At 35.2% G+C, this 19,803-nt stretch overlaps 1 protein-coding gene across 3 annotated transcripts in view; it reads right to left on the bottom strand.

Annotated features, from left to right (window-relative positions):
- LOC110116707 (queuine tRNA-ribosyltransferase catalytic subunit 1-like) overlaps nucleotides 1-18,160 on the bottom strand; it is a 40,051-nt gene extending 21,891 nt beyond the window's left edge. For 2 of the 3 annotated variants that reach the window (XR_003702032.1, XM_020850400.2), the window contains exons 1-15: nucleotides 17,994-18,160; nucleotides 17,669-17,708; nucleotides 12,701-12,794; nucleotides 11,797-11,975; nucleotides 10,033-10,083; nucleotides 9,457-9,513; nucleotides 8,335-8,455; nucleotides 7,880-7,946; nucleotides 7,705-7,746; nucleotides 4,857-4,962; nucleotides 4,642-4,752; nucleotides 3,416-3,487; nucleotides 3,242-3,343; nucleotides 1,957-2,003; nucleotides 1,827-1,854 (exon numbers count right to left, since the gene is read on the bottom strand). Coding sequence is in view for 2 of the 3 variants with exons in the window: in XM_020850400.2 (XP_020706059.1) it covers nucleotides 1,827-1,854; nucleotides 1,957-2,003; nucleotides 3,242-3,343; nucleotides 3,416-3,487; nucleotides 4,642-4,752; nucleotides 4,857-4,962; nucleotides 7,705-7,746; nucleotides 7,880-7,946; nucleotides 8,335-8,455; nucleotides 9,457-9,513; nucleotides 10,033-10,083; nucleotides 11,797-11,975; nucleotides 12,701-12,794; nucleotides 17,669-17,686 (1,095 nt within the window). In the remaining variant the exon portion in view is untranslated. Of the gene's footprint in view, nucleotides 1-1,826; nucleotides 1,855-1,956; nucleotides 2,004-3,241; nucleotides 3,344-3,415; nucleotides 3,488-4,641; nucleotides 4,753-4,856; nucleotides 4,963-7,704; nucleotides 7,747-7,879; nucleotides 7,947-8,334; nucleotides 8,456-9,456; nucleotides 9,514-10,032; nucleotides 10,084-11,796; nucleotides 11,976-12,700; nucleotides 12,795-17,668; nucleotides 17,747-17,993 lie in introns of all 3 variants that reach the window. The other variant, XM_020850399.2, reaches the window with a different exon arrangement.
- Nucleotides 18,161-19,803: the final 1,643 nt, after the last annotated feature.

Genomic DNA, 19,803 nt, shown 5'->3' with positions numbered 1-19,803 from the left:
CCCCCCCAACCACTCTCTCCCCTAATTGTTACTTTCCCACTAATGCTTCCCAATCAATTCCCCTTCCATTTGGGTGTGCCGCCCCCTCCTTACCCCTAATTTATGGTCATTCAAATTCAAATCTCCCCCAATCTTTCCTCCACTTAAAGCAGACATTAATTCCTATTAAACCCCAATTGATTCTTGTCTTAATTTGCATGCCACCTAGACAAGAAATCAATTACATAATTTTGTTAATTGATGGAATTAAATTCAGAGTTTCCTATTTACTGCCCTTCCTTACTCATCACCCCAAGTAAGGAATTAAACACCTCTCTAGGGCCGACCATAAGCACCCCCATCCGCCTCTTTACACTTCTTCTTTTTCGCTTGATATTTTCACCTAAGGAGAAATAAATCCTCCTCCCTAGGCCGACCACATCCCAACCGTTCCGGCACTTTAATCCCTTGTCGACTACAAGGTGTGTTGGCTTCAAAGCGCATCCAAGGACGATCAATGGCCGGATCCTGGAGAATGATGGAGTAAAGTCCATAAGCTTGAGAATTGTGAACTCTTCTCCTAAACCTTTTATCTTTAACTCCTCGATCGTGGCATCATTGAAATTATGAAGGCTTCTCCGCTTTGCCCCTATTATGAACGTGTGTGAGTGGGTGCTTATAGTGACTAATCTAATTGTTAATCTAGATATTTTCTTTGAAAGCTCCACATCAGTAGAGTTTGATTTAAATTGATTATTGTGTGCTCCTAATATTATCATCTAATTGATTGCCTGAGCTTAATTATTATCTTGTTGGTTTCAATCTTTTGTTAAATATGTGAGAAGTTGATTAATTGTTATTGTTCTTATCATGAGCTTGTAATTTCAAATTTAATAACATCACATGTGCATGTAGTCCTACATCACACTGTCTCTATTATTGCCTCCATTTTGTGCACTCCAAAGCTTGGAGATGTGGGTTGTAGCTTGATTCTTCTCTTTCTCCTCCTCCATCGCCTCACTAGAAAATAAGATGGCTTCTCTACCTTCGAAGCCACCAACTCAATTGTCGTGTTCTCTCCACCACCTCAAAAACTCCTCTTCCTTAATAATTCCATTAAAAAAGACAGGCCTGCTCTCTCATCCACTTGCATTGCTTCCTCATCACCATACTACAACACCATCACACCACAGCACCACAACATTTCCGATAGATCTCCTCCTCCGCCTTGGTTTACCCAGCAAAATAAACCGGAGCAAACAAATGAGTTGGGATCGAACTTTGCAAAAGAGCTCTAGTTTAGTTCAAGCCAAAGCTTAAACGACTAAATCTAGCTAGTCGCCATAATATAAGCTTTATTCAACTAGATTACACCCCTACATAAAACCTAAGCTAAATGGAAGGAATGCTTATGGTGCAAAAGGGTGACCCCCCAAAAAACATTCACAAAGCACAGACACTATGCTGGTTACTTATGGAAAAAAGTACATCATATATTTGGTAAAAATCATTCACTAAATGACTTGCGAAGTTTATATGTAACTGGTAATTAAGAACAAATGTTCTTTCAATTTCATGGTGGAGGAGAAGATCGAAAGAAGCAGCAGCAATCCTTTTCTTAAGTAGATACCCAATCAGACAATTTTCGAAGGAAAAAAATGTGATCTACAAAAACTGCAAGAAAAAATATTTACAAAACTTAGCAGAAAAACTCCAGCATGCCTGGGGAATTGTCAAAAAAGAACATTTAAGGCGCTAACCAGCATCTTAGACTTTCCACATACACTTGTAACTAGTTAAAGTATAAGGGTAAGGTTAATCATCGCAAGTGGGAGAATAAGACAAACCTGTGTACGTAGAAATCCTTGCACAAACCTATCAAAAGATCACACACCCAATAAAAAACCGGCCTAGATATTTAAGTAATAGAAAGCACCCGTAAAAGCCTTTAATTCAAATAAAAAGACGTTCACATACTCTGGGAACCGGCCCTCTATTATTGATGTGTGAAGGTCCTGGCTTAACTGCACAACAAGAATAATTTTATCAGAGTAGAACAAAAAGTACACAGAAAAAAATTGTCTAAACTCAAAAACGAAGAAAAAATATTTCAAGACGGTTAGTTTCTTAAGTGAAAATGTTAAGCATGAGCCAAACAACATGGCAATTTAGCAATGTGAACACGTCAGATGGATCAAACTGGTGCTAAATAGAATTAGCAAATGCATGCCCAATTTGTCCTAATGGCTTTTGTCAGGCTTTCCTGTAAAAAAAATTTTTCATTTTCTCACATGAACGGAAATCCCATAAGAAAAACCCCTTGCCTGAGCTTTTTCCTAAATTTTGCATTTGATACTCAACTAGGTGCAGGGGCAGAATCAGGATTTTTTTTACGTGGGGGCACAAATCATTAAAGTAATTAAAAAATCCTCAACATTAAGAAGCTCGATTATGCCTTAATACTCGACAGCTAATAAACAATCTTGAACAACCTAGCGTTCATGAACAACATCGTTTAGAGCTCATGAATATGTTCGTTAAGAAGCTCGATTATGTCTTATTTAATTAAAAATAAATATTAAATATACTCAATAATGTTATATATATAAAACATTATTGAGTATATTTAATATTTATTTTTAATTAAATAAGACATAATCGAGCTTCTTAACGAACATATTCATGAGCTCTAAACGATGTTGTTCATGAACGCTAGGTTGTTCAAGATTGTTTATTAGCTGTCGAGTATTAAGGCATAATCGAGCTTCTTAATGTTGAGGATTTTTTAATTACTTTAATGATTTGTGCCCCCACGTAAAAAAAATCCTGATTCTGCCCCTGCACCTAGTTGAGTATCAAATGCAAAATTTAGGAAAAAGCTCAGGCAAGGGGTTTTTCTTATGGGATTTCCGTTCATGTGAGAAAATGTTAATTTTTTTTTATACGAAAGCCTGACAAAAGTCATTAGGACAATTTGGGCTTACATTTGCTAATTCTATTTAGCACCAGTTTGATCCATCTGACGTGTTCACATTGCTAAATTGCCATGTTGTTTGGCTCATGTTTAACATTTTCTCACTTAAGAAACTAACCGTCTTAAAATATTTGTTCTTCGTTTTTGAATTTTGACACAATTTATTTCTGTGTACTTTTTGTTCTAGTCAAAAATTGATAGAACACCTTCCAAATATATTTTCTTTTCCCACTTTAAAGAAACCAGGCAGAGCAGCAAACTTGGGTTGGAGGGAAAAAATATGCTTACCCTCATCATATATGAAAGATTGTGATATGATAGAAGTTGAGAACCCATGGCATTTTTGGTAACAAGATAATGAATGTAAGCTCTTGTATAGTTCTTACATACCTGCAAAGAAGTATGTCAAATAAAAAAATCAAATGACGATGATAGATACGATCTATTGTTAGTAAGGCTCACCATACATATACATGTCGAATCAATAGGGCGTACATCACTGGCCATTGCCATGTGCGTCAACTTCAATATACCCTTAATAAGAAGCAAGGAAATCGTTAATAATAAGAACAATTTAATTTCCCAAACAGGATCAAGAACTGGAAATATCCTAAAATGAGGATGCATAAGAAACAAAGGTTTCGTTTGGGACGGCTTTCTTACTGCTTCTTAAAGAAGTTTTCTAGTAGAAAAAAATAAAATTTTTGTACTAAAAAGTTGTTTTAAGAAGCAGTAAGAAAGCTGTCCCTAACGAAGCCTAAATCATTGCAAGTCATGAAGCTTATGAACTAGGAATGGCAACAATAACATATTCGAAACTTTGCAAAGTTATAAGTTTCATCTTTCATTATTAAAACATTGTAAAATCAAAATAGTTGGAGCCCCTATATTTTTGAGCAAAGGCAGAGAGCTACGATATGCAGGTATGGTACCCCCCCACTCTCAAAGTAAAAACCCTTCAACCTAGGCCACAACTGCTCGCCTCAAACAAAACAATCATGAAAAGAGGGATCAAATCCCTCAGGAAGGATCAAAATTTCAAAATAATTGTATCGACGTGACTGACCTAAATTGATAATTTAGGCAAAATACATAGTAATTACATAGCGGCATCAATCATTCTTTATGCTAGGTTGCATTTGCCACATCTTCAGCCAAGCCATCGTAAAAGGGTATCAATTGCCTCCAAAAAGGGTTAAATTTTCCAATAATTGTGCTCGCATTAATGATTTTAATTGACAACCAAAGGCTGATACAGGCGAACAGCTTAATCATATTTATTCTATTAATTTATTTCTATTAATAAAAGTATATTATTCACTTTCGTTTTCATTTGAAAAGCAACAAGTCACTCATTATCATTGCAGCAAACTATCAACCTCAGGTGTTCTTAGATAATTTGCTAACTTCAAATCACTTTTTTCTTTACATATTATCCTTTCAAAGCCAGCAAATTTGACCTACTTTTACAATTTCATAAATCAACTTAGAAGATTTACTTTTCTGCAATGTTATTAATTATTCAAAAAAAAAAAGTTAATCACAAAGCGCCCTAAACATCAGGATAACTTAACGTTTCACATACATAAATGCTAAAACAAATTTTGTATACCTCAATGATGAATTAAAATTTTAGTTCTTCACAATGTGATTGAAAGTGGAACATATAGCTCAATGGATGAATTCACCTCAGGTACGAGTGCCGTGCCAAAGCGAGCAGTACGTGTAGGATAAACACAGTCATACATATCTGCACCTAGCGCACTGCAAACTACAATATCTAGCGGATAACCAACACCCTGCAAAATAGAGCAGACTGAATTTTGAAAGAGATAATCTTCAAGGGCAACATGAACATGCTTGTTAGCGTATTAAATTATTTTCACGTAATAAGAATACACACCATCACATAGCGAGGCTTATCCTCTGGTAGGGCAGCAGTGCATTGTGCTACAACGCGCCAAAAGGAGTCTTTATCTTCACCTCCTGCAAGACCGCCAATAGCATAGCTGTCAAGAAACCAATCAATAATATGAGCTCTTACATCATGGGTATATTATTCCTCAGCTGTTCCCAATGAGTTCAATGATTATAATGCAAACGTTATATTTTTTACCATTGTTTTATGAGCACAATAACGAAAAGGTGAAGATTTTGTACCGTTAGTACATGTGCAGTTAAAAAAAAGCAAATCAAAAGGTTACAAAGGCTCCACTTGATCGAATGTGGGATGCTTACTTTCAATTATAAGTATTGAGTGTGCACTTAAAAAAGCAAATCGAAAGGTTACAAAGGCTCCACTTGATCTCATGTGAGATGCTTACTTTCAATTATAAGTATCGAATCTTATTTGTGTCAAAATAATCATGTTTGATCAATTGTTCTTATGTCATTGCTTAGTATTTATCATTTACTCATTAGGAATGGCAAAAATTTTCCCATTATTTTTATTTTACTAGAATTAAAAAAATCAAAATTTATAATTATTATAATAATAAATAGGCTTTATGTTGTAAATCAGATAGTTGATAGCGAATTAAAAATAAGACTTTATTTTGTCATCTCCTCTAGCAATTGCTTCCCCCTTCTCCTAATCATAGGGCTTTATCATGCTTTCTTTTTGTTTATCTTTTGTCTCCTTGTTTATTTAAGGGATTCACTCTTCTGATTTTCTCAATCCCATTCTTCTATTAATCTCCATGGTTCTCCCACTACACTAGGATTTTCCCTTCTCAGCAATCTAGTTTCAAAAGTTTCCTACAATCCCCACTTTCATTGCCCCGCTCAAATTCATACTTCAAATAGAATGGCAACACACTATAGAGGGTATTGGCTCAACATCAATTGTGATGGAAGTTATCTTAGCTAGCAAACAGAATAATCCATTGTGAATTAACATACAGTTACATGCATGCATAAAAAAATCTAAACGACTGTTTGTACACCAAAAAAAAAAAACGTATGATAAAGTCGAGCATGTTCAAGTTAAACAAAATATTATAATCATGTAACCTTGTCCTCAAGTATGTTTAGTCATAGAGCTTCTAAGCAAAAAAGCATCATTTTATACAAAGTCAAGGATGCATTTCCATCATTATTTCAATTAAAGGTATTAACATAATTATATTGAGAAGGTATTAACAATGTTATAGTTGTAAAAGGAGACTAAAAAGTAATATGGTAAAGAATGCAATTTTTGTTTTTGAAAGGTGATGAAAGAAAAAATGATCCAAGAATGCCAAAAAGATGGCAATGGACAGTACAATGTCACAAGTGCGCCAGCGATATAATCTTGCCTTAACTTAGAAATATGTTAGCAGAAATGTTAAAAATTCATAAAAAATGGTAAAAAATGTTGGTTGCCGGTATTTAGAATCCGCATGTCATCTTAAATGCAATATATAATAAATTCAACATAATTAAAATAGTTTTTGTGCTTGATAGGTTGTAAAATAATTTCAAGCTATTCTTCTTTGTGTTTGGATAATTTCAAAGTAAATCAATATTTTAATTTTTTTCTATTAAGCTAGGGAGTGTGAGTCAATCGAGGTTGGGATCGTCGAAAGCAGAGACAGGAGTTGTTGCAGGTGAAGAAAAATGCAGGGACAAGGGCGAGGGCATGAGAAACAAGGACTTCAAATACACGGTCATCGCAGACATGGTCAATGTAGGCACGGTCACATAGCTATGATACACCAACACAACACAAGTCTGACACACCTCCGACACGTGTATTTCTACACCCACAACTTGATAGCTCATCTTTGTACGATGTCATCTTAACATCAACGACCAACGCCTCCCAACATCAACGACCGATGCTCTCTCGACATTGATGCCCAATACTTACCGCATAACATCAAATGTCTGACCCTCGACATCCTAATATTGATCATTTTAAGCCCAAATTCTAGTTAAATGATTTATTATTTTTAATATATATTTATTCAATGTTATACACTTTTTAAAATATAAAAACTATAATAACATGTCCAACCATTGTTCGTATCCTATATTTTTAATAATTGACATGTTCTGTGTCCGTGTTTGTGCATCATAGTCACATAGCGAAGGTGAAGGTCATCACAGGCATGGTCATTGTCACTTAGAGGAGGTCGAGGTCATCGCAACAGAGGTTGCAAGCAAAGCTTCATGAAATGTGATGTATTCAAATTGACGAAGTTGGAATTCACCAAAAATAAACTATGGGGTGATTTTCAAATTCTTCACAAAATAAAAGGGTTTGCATCACTCTCAAACAAACAGTCAAAGACTCAAAAGCCCTACACTTGATGCAATACACTCAAGACCCTCCAACTAAACAACCGTTAAGAGAATTGTTGGAATAGTTACTGACAATTATCAAAAACTGTATCATCATTAATTGTATGTGAGTATTCAGAAGTCAAAATAAACTCAAACAAATATATTAAGGTTTCATTTGTGACGGCTTTCTTACTACTTTTTAAAACAGCTTTTTAGTACAAACATTAAAATTTTTGTACTAGAAAACTGCTCTAAGAAGCAGTAAGAAAGTCATCCCAAACGAAGCCAAGTATAAAAAAGTGATAAAAGCTATAAATCATATACTAGTAAGGTACATATTTGGCCCATCTAGATAACATTAAAGACTTTCATCATTTTGTGTAAAATTGTACATCTGTCTTGGCAATTCCAGTAAAGCCATTGAAAAAAGATCAACACTATAAGAAGTCTGAAAAGAGTACAATGAAAACGTAAGTATATCATACCCCGGTAAATTGCGACTAACCAGGCCCTTCACGCATATATCTCTGGAAAATTCAGTTTATTAGTACAAGTGAAACAACTAACATGAAGTCCTGAAATCTCTTTATGAATTTCCCAACAGTTGCAGCATGTAAATTTATTCAATCACGGTTACAACGTGAGAAAATTAAAATTTACCTGAGAGTCGGATCAAGTCCTCCCTGTACAATACCGAATAGGTTTTGCACTTCAGGTCTTTTATGAGCTGCAGTTAGCATATGCAAAAGGTCCAAAAGCACAAAAAGATCATCAATAAAACACTATCTAGATAGAATGTCATAGCACTGCATCTCATTTCACCTAAATAGATTTAACCTTGTCCCAGCTTTCGTACTGCTTTCTAAAATGACTTTCTAGTATAAAATTTTCTAATTCAAGAAATTTTTATACTAGAAAGCTATTTTAAAAAGCAACAAAAAAAGCTGTCCCAAACGAAACCTTAATGATCCATATATGACAAGTATGAAAAAAGAAACAGCTCAAAAAATGAAAACATCAACTTTTGATCCCATCGTTAACCTTTAATTGAATTAAAATCAATAACAGCACAAAAAACAGATTACTAACAAAAAAAATTTTGGAGGTGATCATACCAGCTATGCATCTATCAATCCAACGAAGAGTTCGATACATAGCTTCCTCGATTCTAGGGCCAGTAATTGTGGTCTTTACAACATCATCAAGAGCCATGATGATATCAGCTCCTATTTTGTTCTACAATGAAAACTAACAGCGAAATAAAATACAACCAATAGAAAGGTTTGGAAAACAAAAAGAAAAGGAGGACGCTACCTATACTATCTGTATATTTTAACTTGCTGACAGAGAACCATTGGTCCGAGCAATGGGACAATGATATTTAGTAAAATTTAGATTAAAAAAAAAAGGAAATGGATTCATATTGAGTGGTTAGCATCATCAATTTCATAAAAGAGAGAATTTTAAGGAACCTGGAAGCTTCATCATATGATTCATATCATTAAGCCCTATCCTACTATTTGGAGCCACGTTTATGAATCTATATTTTTCATTTGTTCTTGCAAAGTTGTAACAGAGGAGTTAAACTTATTCTTCTCAAATCATCTTGCACAACTTCAAGACATGTGACCTTGAGTTTACCAATTTCTATTCTAATACGCAAATTCTTTATTTTATGTATTGTCTGAAAAGCAAATTTTTTGCCCTTCATGATGCATGTCTTACTCAAATCAACCTATTATTTGTTATTTAATGAATTTTTATAATAATATAAACTTTTTAAAATTAATTTATATTGTGTGGCATGTTTAAATGGTGCGCATCGTACCCTACATTATGCATCATGGCTCCATGGGGAACTTTGCACCATAATGAGCCATTCGGGAGTAACTAATCATCGAAGCTTCTGACTATCAAAAACCTCAAACTAGATTATAAAGTCCTCATAAAATGAAGGCGAAACCTCTATGTAGTGCCTTATCTACAACATAATCTGTCTTCTAAAAATTTGATCAGAAAATATAAAAACTCTCTCAATAGTGCTGGGGTGCAAATTTTAGAACTCGTAGTTGGTAAATCAGCAACTAATTCAATAATGACAAAATACAAGCAACTTCCAGATGATGTTGTTAGAACCAAAAGTCCTTAAAAAAACATAATGGTAATGTGCGCAATGAAATACATTTTTTACCATGAAATTCAATTTTTAAGCAACTAAAGCATCATAAAGTGTTTACCTGGATGCGGATTGACTCTTCCGGAGTTAATAACATAGGTTTACCATCAGCAGGAGACTGGTAAAATAAGCATAGAACACTAAGAGTTATAAAGGAACGCCAATGCCAACAGAAGATGAAAAGTTCTGCCTCTTAATTAAAAAAGAAAAAGGAAAGTGAACTGGAAACATTAGGCGTCTAGCTCCATACAAAACAATGACATACCAGGAGGAACAGGTTTTCAAACCAGTTAAAAATAGGTTTTGGAAACAATAATAATTATAGTTCTAAGGGTTGGTCTACTTCTTGAAACAACTCATTGATAACCTCAAAAAGCATTCATGTAGTATGCATAAAAAATCAGTAATTACTTGCTAAATATTATGAAACTAAAGAGTCAATAAGGCTAATCAGTTTAGTATTCGCACATTTAACTTGATAATGAAACCATAGAAAATGATTTGACAAAGATCTTGAGGTGGCCTAGGGACAAAGCAGAAGCTTAGCACACAACTTCAGCTTTTACATTCTAAAATCTATATGAAGGATTCCTTCAGGCAGATCTCATGACAGGTAGAGAAAGAGAGTTAAGAGTACCTGAAACGTTACTCCCTCTTCAGTAATATCAGCCAAATGCAACAGGGAAACCTACAAAATGAAAAAAAGCAATATCATGTCGTGGGTCTCAACAACAACCAATCTTAGCACAAGCACCAACAGTTGAAAAAAACTTTTGCAGCAGGAATGTGTAAGAACTGGTAGCATGTAACTGTCTGCTAAACTCGTGGGCATTCTATTTATTGTTTCATAAGGAAGCTTTCAACTTTATGGTTATGTTGTAAACTATATGCATCAACTGCTGGCTCCCACTAAATTCTAATATAAGGTGCATTTGCAAATTAGACGTCAAAACCTGTGATAAGCATCGAGGGTACCCAAGGGTGAATAAAAATGAAAAATAAAATGATCAAATAAGTACAAAATAGGTTGTAAGTTATTACCATAACTAATAGCCCATAACAAACTATTTATAAAATCTTTAAATTTGGAGCTTAGATTTTTTTTCATTTTGTATGAACTATCATCAAAATGAAATTTTCTATTATTATGAATGAGTTCACGTCAGTTTTTTGTGTTTTCACCAAACAAAAAACCATTCATAATTACTTACAAGACATAGCTTTGAAATATTTGCACATAGGCCCATCATTTTTTCAGAAATTGGATCATCGCTATTTCTACTGGTAGCCAATTAGATTCATTTAACACTTAGTGAATTTTTTTGCACTTTTTTTTCCTGCAATTCGGACTAAAATATTGTTTCTTCTCCTTTAAAATTTCAGCCCCTCATTAGCTAATCCTTAAAAACCTCACCAACATCCCTAGCACCTTCTCCCTCCACTATAACAGGCAGCAGAACAAGTGAGGAATGAAAAAATCTTATGAACAAACTGGTATATTGTTGTCCTAAATGAAAAAAATTGATGACAATCTAAAAAACTTAACAAGAAAAATAAAAAGAACCAGCAAGCAAACCACGTCTAAAACAAGGAACCAACTTTGGGGATCTCAAAAAAAAAAAAAAAAAAAGGCTAGTAACAACGAACAAAAAAAGAGAGACGTATATTATGCATTAAACACCAATGAACCCAAAAAAAAAAAAAACTACTAGGAAGAACCGCTTCTCCAAACAAGATCAAGAAGCAACAACAGGTAGTATAATAGACATAAAAATAATTTCTCAGACCAGTATAATCTTTCAGAGGCCAATTAAACTACCAGTATCAATAGATGGTATAAATGGGTAAGAATTCTACATTCAAACTTTTTGTTCTTTATCCACAAACGCTTCATTCATGACTCCAACAATACCAAAGTATTAATAATGATGCATTCTTTAGCATTTTGGAGAAAGTTAATTGCATATTTTACTTCTTCAATCGCACCATAATCCTCTAATTCATTTTCAATCATAAAAGGTCATTAACATATAAAAAAGGGCCTAATTCAGCATGAAACTCACCTAATTCAGGCTTTATGGAGGGATTGATGTACAAAGCCTTGCCCCATTGTTTGCAAAGAGGTCGAATCCATAGTTCAGGACCTCTATATCACAGTAGAGAAAAACCAGTACTCTTAAGTCTATCTATGCCATAACCCAAGATCCTTCCCATCATTTAATATTCGTTCTAAACCCTCTACATAAAAGCACAACATGCCAGTTGCGACATTAAATGGCATGACCAATATGATAACTTAGGATGCAAGGACAAGAAAATGTAAACAAGAAGAGCACTAACAGCTGGAGGAAATATTGCACGCCAAGGTAAATTAAAAGAATATGAAGGAGAAAACAACAACCATTTGAAAACCACCAGAATCAGTAAGTAATGCTCTTTTCCAGTTCATAAATTTGTGAAGACCGCCGATATCATCTATCAATTCAGCACCAGGATGAAGAGCCAAATGGTATGTGTTCCCCAAAATGATCTGACAACCAATTTCCTCCAGCTGGTTGTTAGTTAGACCCTTTATAGAACCTAATAGAGCATAATCAATGAAGTTAATTCCAGTGACACATAAGAGGAAATTGATCAACCCAAATTGAAACACAAAACAGGGGTCAGAAACTCAGAAGTCTATCATAGTATGCATGACACTATATCATGCCTGAGGAGCATTAGCAAAAGGGCCGTCAAAAGAACCATCCCGGCCCTTTCATAGCCGGATTGTTATAGAACAACAGAAGCAGCTAGTCATAATTTCAGTCAATGGTTAGTCATTCAAAGGCCCGAAGTATTGTGGACTCTCCGATCACTGTAGCTAGAAGAATGTCTGCTTTATAGTACTTTATAGAGCAAAATAAATTGGCAGTTAGAAAGCATTGACAACTAACTTTAAGTTGCAACGAGTTTTCACTTCACAGCAACATAATGTCCGCATGCACACAAAATAAAAACAGATGATCAGATCAGCATCTCAGGATGAAACTAAGGTTTCGTTTGGGCGGCTTTTTTATTACTTCTTAAAGTTATTTTTTAATATAAAAATTAAAATTTATGTATTAGAAAACTGCTTTAAGAAACAGTAAAAAAGTCGTCCCAAATAAAGCCTAAAATTGATGATATTTATTACGTAAAAGAATTGGAGAGACAATCTGAAATCCACATAAACGGTAACATTTCAACGTGGTTTGCCTGCAATAAAAGCATTTAAATCCCCAGGAAATTTTACTAAAAAGATCGTACTATTACAACGTAGTAACCTTGTGTCCCCACAGGCATAAACCGTGGTGTTTGACATGTAAAATGAGGGAGTGCTAATTGAGCTGCCCGTGCACGATTAAACCTCCCAACAATCTGCCATTTAAATTGAAAAAGAAATAATTAATTTTGAGGAAAAAATGTCTTCATTCTACGAAAAAGTAAAAAAATACCAAAAACTGCTCCATAGCACTGTGCATAACAGACGGACAAAGAACATCTAGATTCATGGCGTGTAGGTTCAAATTTTTTACAATGTTTCATTGATGCTCCCAAAAAAAGAATTTTGGATCTCAGCTGAATTCCTTCAATGTGCAGTAGACTAAGAAAAGGACCGATAATGCTTTTCAAGAGAAAAAAGCCTATACAAAAATAATTATCTCCTAGTGAGAAAAAGAGAAGGGTCAAAAAATAATAAAATATAAGGGGGAAGTTGAAGACTATCCCTGCTGTAGGGTCAATAGAATCTTATTGGGTTGTGATGAAAGGGCTTTCTGGGAGTTGGTAAAACAGGAATTTAGATTTTGAACAGATTTGGAGCTGAAACTTCTAGCCTGTCAAAAGACAAATTTCCCTTCGGAGAATAATAATGAGCAACTCGAGATCAAATGTTTGCAATGTAAAGGAACAAATGGTGATTTTTTATGAGTTTTGGATTAGAAGTTGAAGAGATATAATATTTTTGATTTGATTGCTCACAACAATAAAATGTTTCTTTGTATTGAGATTTTGGCTAGGGCATCTTATGTATGAGTGTCAATAATTGACCCGACCGGAACCCAACACGAAAATTTTGGGTCCGAGCCAACCCATTTAGAAAATGGGATGAGTTCGGGTTTTCATATTTTGACGTAATTGCAATTTCAGGTCAACTTGAAAAACCCAAAAGTAGCCCAAAACTGACTCGGTTGCTTAGGTCTAACTAACTCGAAATGGCCAAAGCCTACTGACTTTGGGATTATCATTCCAAAAAAAAGAGCAAGTGAGCGTGGGAAGTTTGTTTTCATTTTTTAGTTGGAACGAGGTAGGGAGAGAGCCAGGGAGCTGCATTTTTATTTTATTTTTTTCACGCCGGGAGAGGGGGAGGAGGGGTCTTCTCTTCTTCCGGTGAAGGAAACAGAGAGGGAGGAAAGTTGAGAGCCTTTCTCTATCTTCAACTACTATTGTTTTGTAGGAACCGCAGCCGTTGCCATAAGGCAACAGAGGGGAGCAGCTAAATGGTCCTCTGCAGATTTTATAAGTTCTAGATATTGTGCATATTTTGCTATATAAATTAATAATTGATACTCTGCTATAAATCAATATGTATTCGCCTGTTAAATCTTGACAATAATGTAAGATGAAAAGATCTTTGTTGTGTTTTCTTTTCCAATGATTATTAGATATACTTTAGTGGTCTGGGCAATGACTTAAGATCTTGGAGCCATAAGCATAGTTCATCCTAAAGAGACAAAACAGCTCTATTTCCTTTCAACTTTTTAATTCAGGAATTGATCTTGTTGATGATTGTAGCAACATTTCCTTAATGTTTGAGATTTCCTTTGTAAATATTATAATTTTTTTCAAAATAAATCAATCAGCCAAAATTAACTTGAACAAGTAAAAAAACAAAGATAATTTTGGGTCAAGTCTGGTTAGAGGTGGGTCAAGTCCGGGTCTAGGCTTGTGACCCATTTCACAAACCGGGTTGGGATTGGGTTGGGTGAATTGAAGTCAGGTCAACTTCGGGTTGGACTCAAACCCGACCCGAAAACTCATTTTAACACCCCTAATCTTATGGTTATTGGGGTGTTAAAGCCTTGAAGGGTTATGAGGGATATATGGGAATATTTGGAAAAGTTTAGAAAAGGTTGGATAGATTTTGGGTTTGAGAAAAGCTAGGCTTGCAAGCAGTACATTTTGTAAGAAAAACTTTCGTCACAATTTTAGACGACAATTGTTGAAGGAGCAGCTGGTGGCAGGTCCCAACTACGGTCAAAGAGGTCTTGCAACAAGCTTTTTTAGACAAATCCAAAAAGTTTTCAATGAAATCACTAAAACTCTATGTACAATGTAAAGTAAAAAAAGATAGCAAATAATTGGGATGGTTTTACGATTATAATGAGGGTTCACATAGGAGTATAAAACAGGGGAGGAGAGCCTTTTGACTTATTTACTTTGCTGACATAAAGTTTATAGTCTGTTGAGACCAATGATAAATAAATAATGAGAAATTATAAGAGAGACGGAGAAGAAGAATGTGACAATGTAAGTAGTTTGACTGCATAGACCTCCATCCAGTGTTAATTGCAATAGCACTTCCTTTAAGTCAGGTAGAAAAAACAATTACAACTCCTCAGCCTATCTCTAATTTTCTTCATTAAAATGGGTTCGGATGCATCAATAAACCATAAATTGAAAGTCACTCAAAAAGGCAAAAATATCCCCTTTATTAAAAAAACAATAACATTTAGAGATTAGTCTTAGCCACTAATTGGGCAATGACATGAAGACATTGTGGCCAACATATCTGAACATTGTTGTGGTATTGAGCACCAAGACTAAGGTTCATGGCATCATGGCTAAGCTGGTGGTACAAATTGTGAGCTTGTTGGAACATGGCATATCAACGATTGTAGGTGACGATCGATGATGCCTTATAAGGGGAAACTAGTTGATCAAATGACAATCAGAAGCAAGTTCTTTGTCAATCGAATTTTTTAACACGTCAAATTTCTAAATTTATTTTACTAAAGTTCCATGCCCATCAACCCATAAGGAGCGTTGAAAAAATCAGACCCCCACATATACCACATGGACTTTCAATATTGAGCACAAATCACGAGACATGACAATCAACTCCAAAGCTAACATGAAATAAGCTTCCTTTGTCTATATGGGGCAAACCCCTTAAAACCTAATAATTTAAGGCAAGAATGGGAGTAGAGAAAACCATATGGAGGATCTCCCTTTGTGGATTATGTTACTGATTTATAAGAGGGGATGGTAGTTTTAATTATTGTTCACAAAGGTTGTTTTTAAATTGTCTATAGTTTTTAGGCCTTGTAGAAGGCTCTATTTATCAAATTTAAACCCATAGCTTGTCTATTTGCTTCCTCCTCTAAAAGAGAGAACAACATTGTCAAACCCTTGCCATAGATGTCAAGTAATGACTGTTATGAATGTCAGTTTGGTTGTGGCCTCATGACTATTATGTTTCACTATTTTTATGCTCAGTATTAGTATTTCCTAATAATTTCCAGAGGAGTGTGTAATGATGTGGAATACGTTGGGATAAGAAGGAATCCATAGAGCAAGAAACCCAAGCCTTTCAAGCAGTTATATCCTAGCCATACATGTTGTGGGTCTTCAAAAGGGTGTTGCAAGCGGGAGTCAAAATGCAAAGGATGCGATTGCACTATCCTGTAGGACAAAACAGCCGTGGGCCTTCACACTGTACGCAAGCAGGCCGATGGGAGAGCAGATTAAATTATGCATACAATTATCCATGAAGAAGAGCAGGTTTCACCTACACATCTCAATGGTTATGCATAACTCGATAATCATGAGATTCTCCCATTCTATTCATATGCTCAAATGTGGTTTATTTGATGTGGGCGTCAGTTTCCCACGAGCGCAAACCACCGTGGTTAATTACATCCTAGGCCCCAACCTAAGAAAACTCTCGATCATGGATGTTATTTTATTCTCTTCTAGGCTTGGCATTAGTGGAATATCTACACTCTCCAAATCCAAGGGAAAATAGGCTCAATCAGACTATTCATCATGCATGAATCATATAGTCACTCAGCTGATCCAAAGACGATAAATCTGGGAAAGAGACATCACACTCGAAGCATGTGTGAGAGAAAGATGGAAACGACGTCATCAGTGTGACGAAGATGTGTGGAATTTGCAGCCTACAAAAAGTGGAGAATCTACCCAATGATAAGGTGTACAACGATATACATATACCGCCAACTTTTGGCCGTAGATCTACAAGGGACGTAGACACCGCGAGGGGACTTATAACCTAAACCCCACCAAGGATCTAGACAGACCCGACCTGGATTTACCATCGTTCGATTTAATTTCTTGATCTGCCAAGGGATTTGAATTAGATGAAAGTCAATTGGAGTTTTAACTATAGATAATCGGCTCAGTATTTGAAGATTGGGCTGAAATTGGGTCAAGATTCGACTCAATTCGAGTCAATTTGAGCTCAATTTGATTTGGTAGAATTAATTTGAGGAAATTGAACCCAAACTGACATTGGTTCGAGCCAAATCGAGCCCGACGAGGACCGATCGACTCAATCAAGCACACTCAAAGGGAAAATACACGAAAATGAGGTCAATACATGTGGCATAAGAACAACATCACATTAAAACACGTGTCTCCTCTACAGCCTTTTTTCTCAATCTCAATAACTCTTCTCGTGCCCAAGGGCTCCTAAAAATCCTTCTTGAGTCTCCGGAATCCTTCTAGTTCTCAATAGTCCTCTCATACTCAACACAACCCATTTCAGCCTCAACAAGCCTTAAATCCAGCTATTTATTATGCGATACAAAGAGGTTAGGGCAGCCAGCATGTTTTACGTTCAGCAAAATGTTAAATATTTGCAAGGACAAAAATAACATATTAAGATATTTAGCAGAAATAGCCTTTTATAAAAAAGGGCTGCCAAATAATATTACACCGAGGTTAATCAAAAATATTAATATCAAAATTATATTGCACCAAACAAACCAACCGCACAAATGCTGCATCTCTCAGCTACACCAATAGCTTATTCAAGATTTTGAGCCTTTTTTTATTATTTTAGCAAATTCTTAAACTCTATGGTATGATAAATCCAAATTAAGAATCCTAATAAATAGTAGGTGGGACACTAAACCTAAGACTCGCATGAGAAGAACATATCATCAAATATTCATAAGTTAACAAATGTTCAAAGTTCATTTATACAGAGGTTCGGTTTGACTTCATACCTCGAATGAAAGAGCCATTGGAAAACAATTCTGCAATAGTCTGAAAGTACAAAGTAGCAGTTACATTAGCTTGCAGGCCTGCGCTTAAAAAACAAAATATAAGTTTAAGTAGGATTTATGCCGGATTTACGCTAAATCCTGCCAAACGGAAAAAATGGATGCTTTAATCCGCGCCCAGTGTAAACCCGGATTTGCCGTTTTTTTTTTGCTGTAAATCTCGGATTTACTAAATCCCTTTAGTTCGGCGGATTTACGGGAATTAGGGACTACCGGATGTAAGGACTTGCGAATAGTTCTCGCGGTTGACGTGGAGAAAGGCGGTTACCTTCGCAGCGAGCGAGCTCCCGTCGTGACTTCCGATCCTACGTCGTGGAAGGAGGTTTTACTGACTCGCACTACTTCAAGCGTAGCCCGGGAGGCCTAAGCAGCAATGAAGAAATGCCGACGAGGAAAGAGAAAGAGATGGAGATGATCAAAAGCTAACCCTAAACGGCCTCCATCCTAAATTAGAAATACTAATATTTGATTAGATTAATTAAAGAATTAGTACTACAACAATATCACCAAGCTTTTGTTCCACTACGTGAGGTTGGCTACATAAATCTTTTTTCTCTATTGTGTCCTGTTAAAAGTAGGATTTTCATTTAAATTTAATAAAGAAATATCATTTTTCTAATATTTTCTAACCAAGTCTTTTTAGGTCTACATCTACCTTTCTTAACATAAGTCAAATCTAATACCTCAACTCTTCTAACCAGGTAGAAGGCCTCCGTTTAATGTGACCAAATTATCTAAGGCGACTCTATCTAATCTTATGTTCTGCTAGAGCTACTCCAACCTTTTCACGTATATGCTTATTTTGTATCCTATCTCTAAGGGTAAAGCCCCTCATTCACCTAAGTATCCTCATCTCTGTAGCACTTAACTTACTATTATGCTTCTCTTTTAATGGTCAACATTCGGCACCATAAAGCATTGCAGGTCTCACCACATCTTATAGAATTTTCTCTTAAGTTAGAGGTGGACTTTTCTATTGCATAACAAGCCCGATGCATTCCTCCTCTTCAAACATCCAACTTGAATTATGTTGATAATATCACATCTATTTCACCATCACTCTGAACAATAGATCCAATATATCTAAAATTTGTACTCTTATTAATTACTTGATCGTCAAAAGTCACAATCCCCTCACTAGGTCTATTGCTACTAAAATTACACTCAATATATTCAATTTTAGATCTACTCGAGCGAAAACCTTTAGACTCTAAGGTTGACCTCCATAATTCAAGTTTACTTTTAACTCCCTCTCTAGCCTTATCAACAAGAAGATTATCATCAACAAAAAAATATACACCAAGGTACATCATCTTGCAAATGTCTAGTGAGGACATCCATGACTAAAGCAAAAAAGATATGGGCTTAAAGTTGATCCTTGATGTAATCCAACTGAAATAGGAAAATACTTGGTCAAACCACCTTGTATTTGAACACAAGTAATATCTCCTGCATACACATCTTTAATGATTTTGATATGAGCATTATTAACTCTATTTTTTTTTCAAGAACTCTCCAAAGCACTTTTCTTGGAACTTTATCATATGCTTTCTCTAAATCAATAAACATCATATATAGATCCTCCTTATTCTCTCTATATTTCTCCATCAAACCTCTCAATAAATGTATGGCTTCCATAGTTGACCTACCCAGCATGAATCCAAATTGGTTTTGAAAAACATCAGTATCACGTCGCAACATACACTCCATAACTCATTCCCATAGTTTTAAAGTATGACACATTAACTTACTTCCTTTATACTTTGCACACTCATGAGCATCATCCTTATTCTTAAAAATAAAAATTAACACACTCATTCTCCAATCATATCATCTGACATCTTTTTAGTCTTAAAAACAGTATTAAAAAGTTTAGTAACCCAAGAAATTCCTTCATCTCATAATTTTCACATCTATATTGGAATATCATCAGGTCCAACAGCTTTTCCACACTTCATTTTCCTTAAAGCCTCTCTAACTTTGGTTTTACTAATACGCCGATAAAAACAAAAATCTTTATTTTCATTTAGTGTGCTAAAGTCACTAAAGTCAATCATATTTTCACATTCTTCATTAAA

This window comes from Dendrobium catenatum, unplaced genomic scaffold (genome assembly GCF_001605985.2).
Source record: "Dendrobium catenatum unplaced genomic scaffold, ASM160598v2 fragScaff_scaffold_1116, whole genome shotgun sequence".
In the NCBI taxonomy this organism is placed as follows: domain Eukaryota; kingdom Viridiplantae; phylum Streptophyta; class Magnoliopsida; order Asparagales; family Orchidaceae; genus Dendrobium; species Dendrobium catenatum.
The sequence above is the reverse complement of the archived record's forward strand: the minus strand, read 5'-3'. Positions and strand labels throughout refer to the sequence as shown.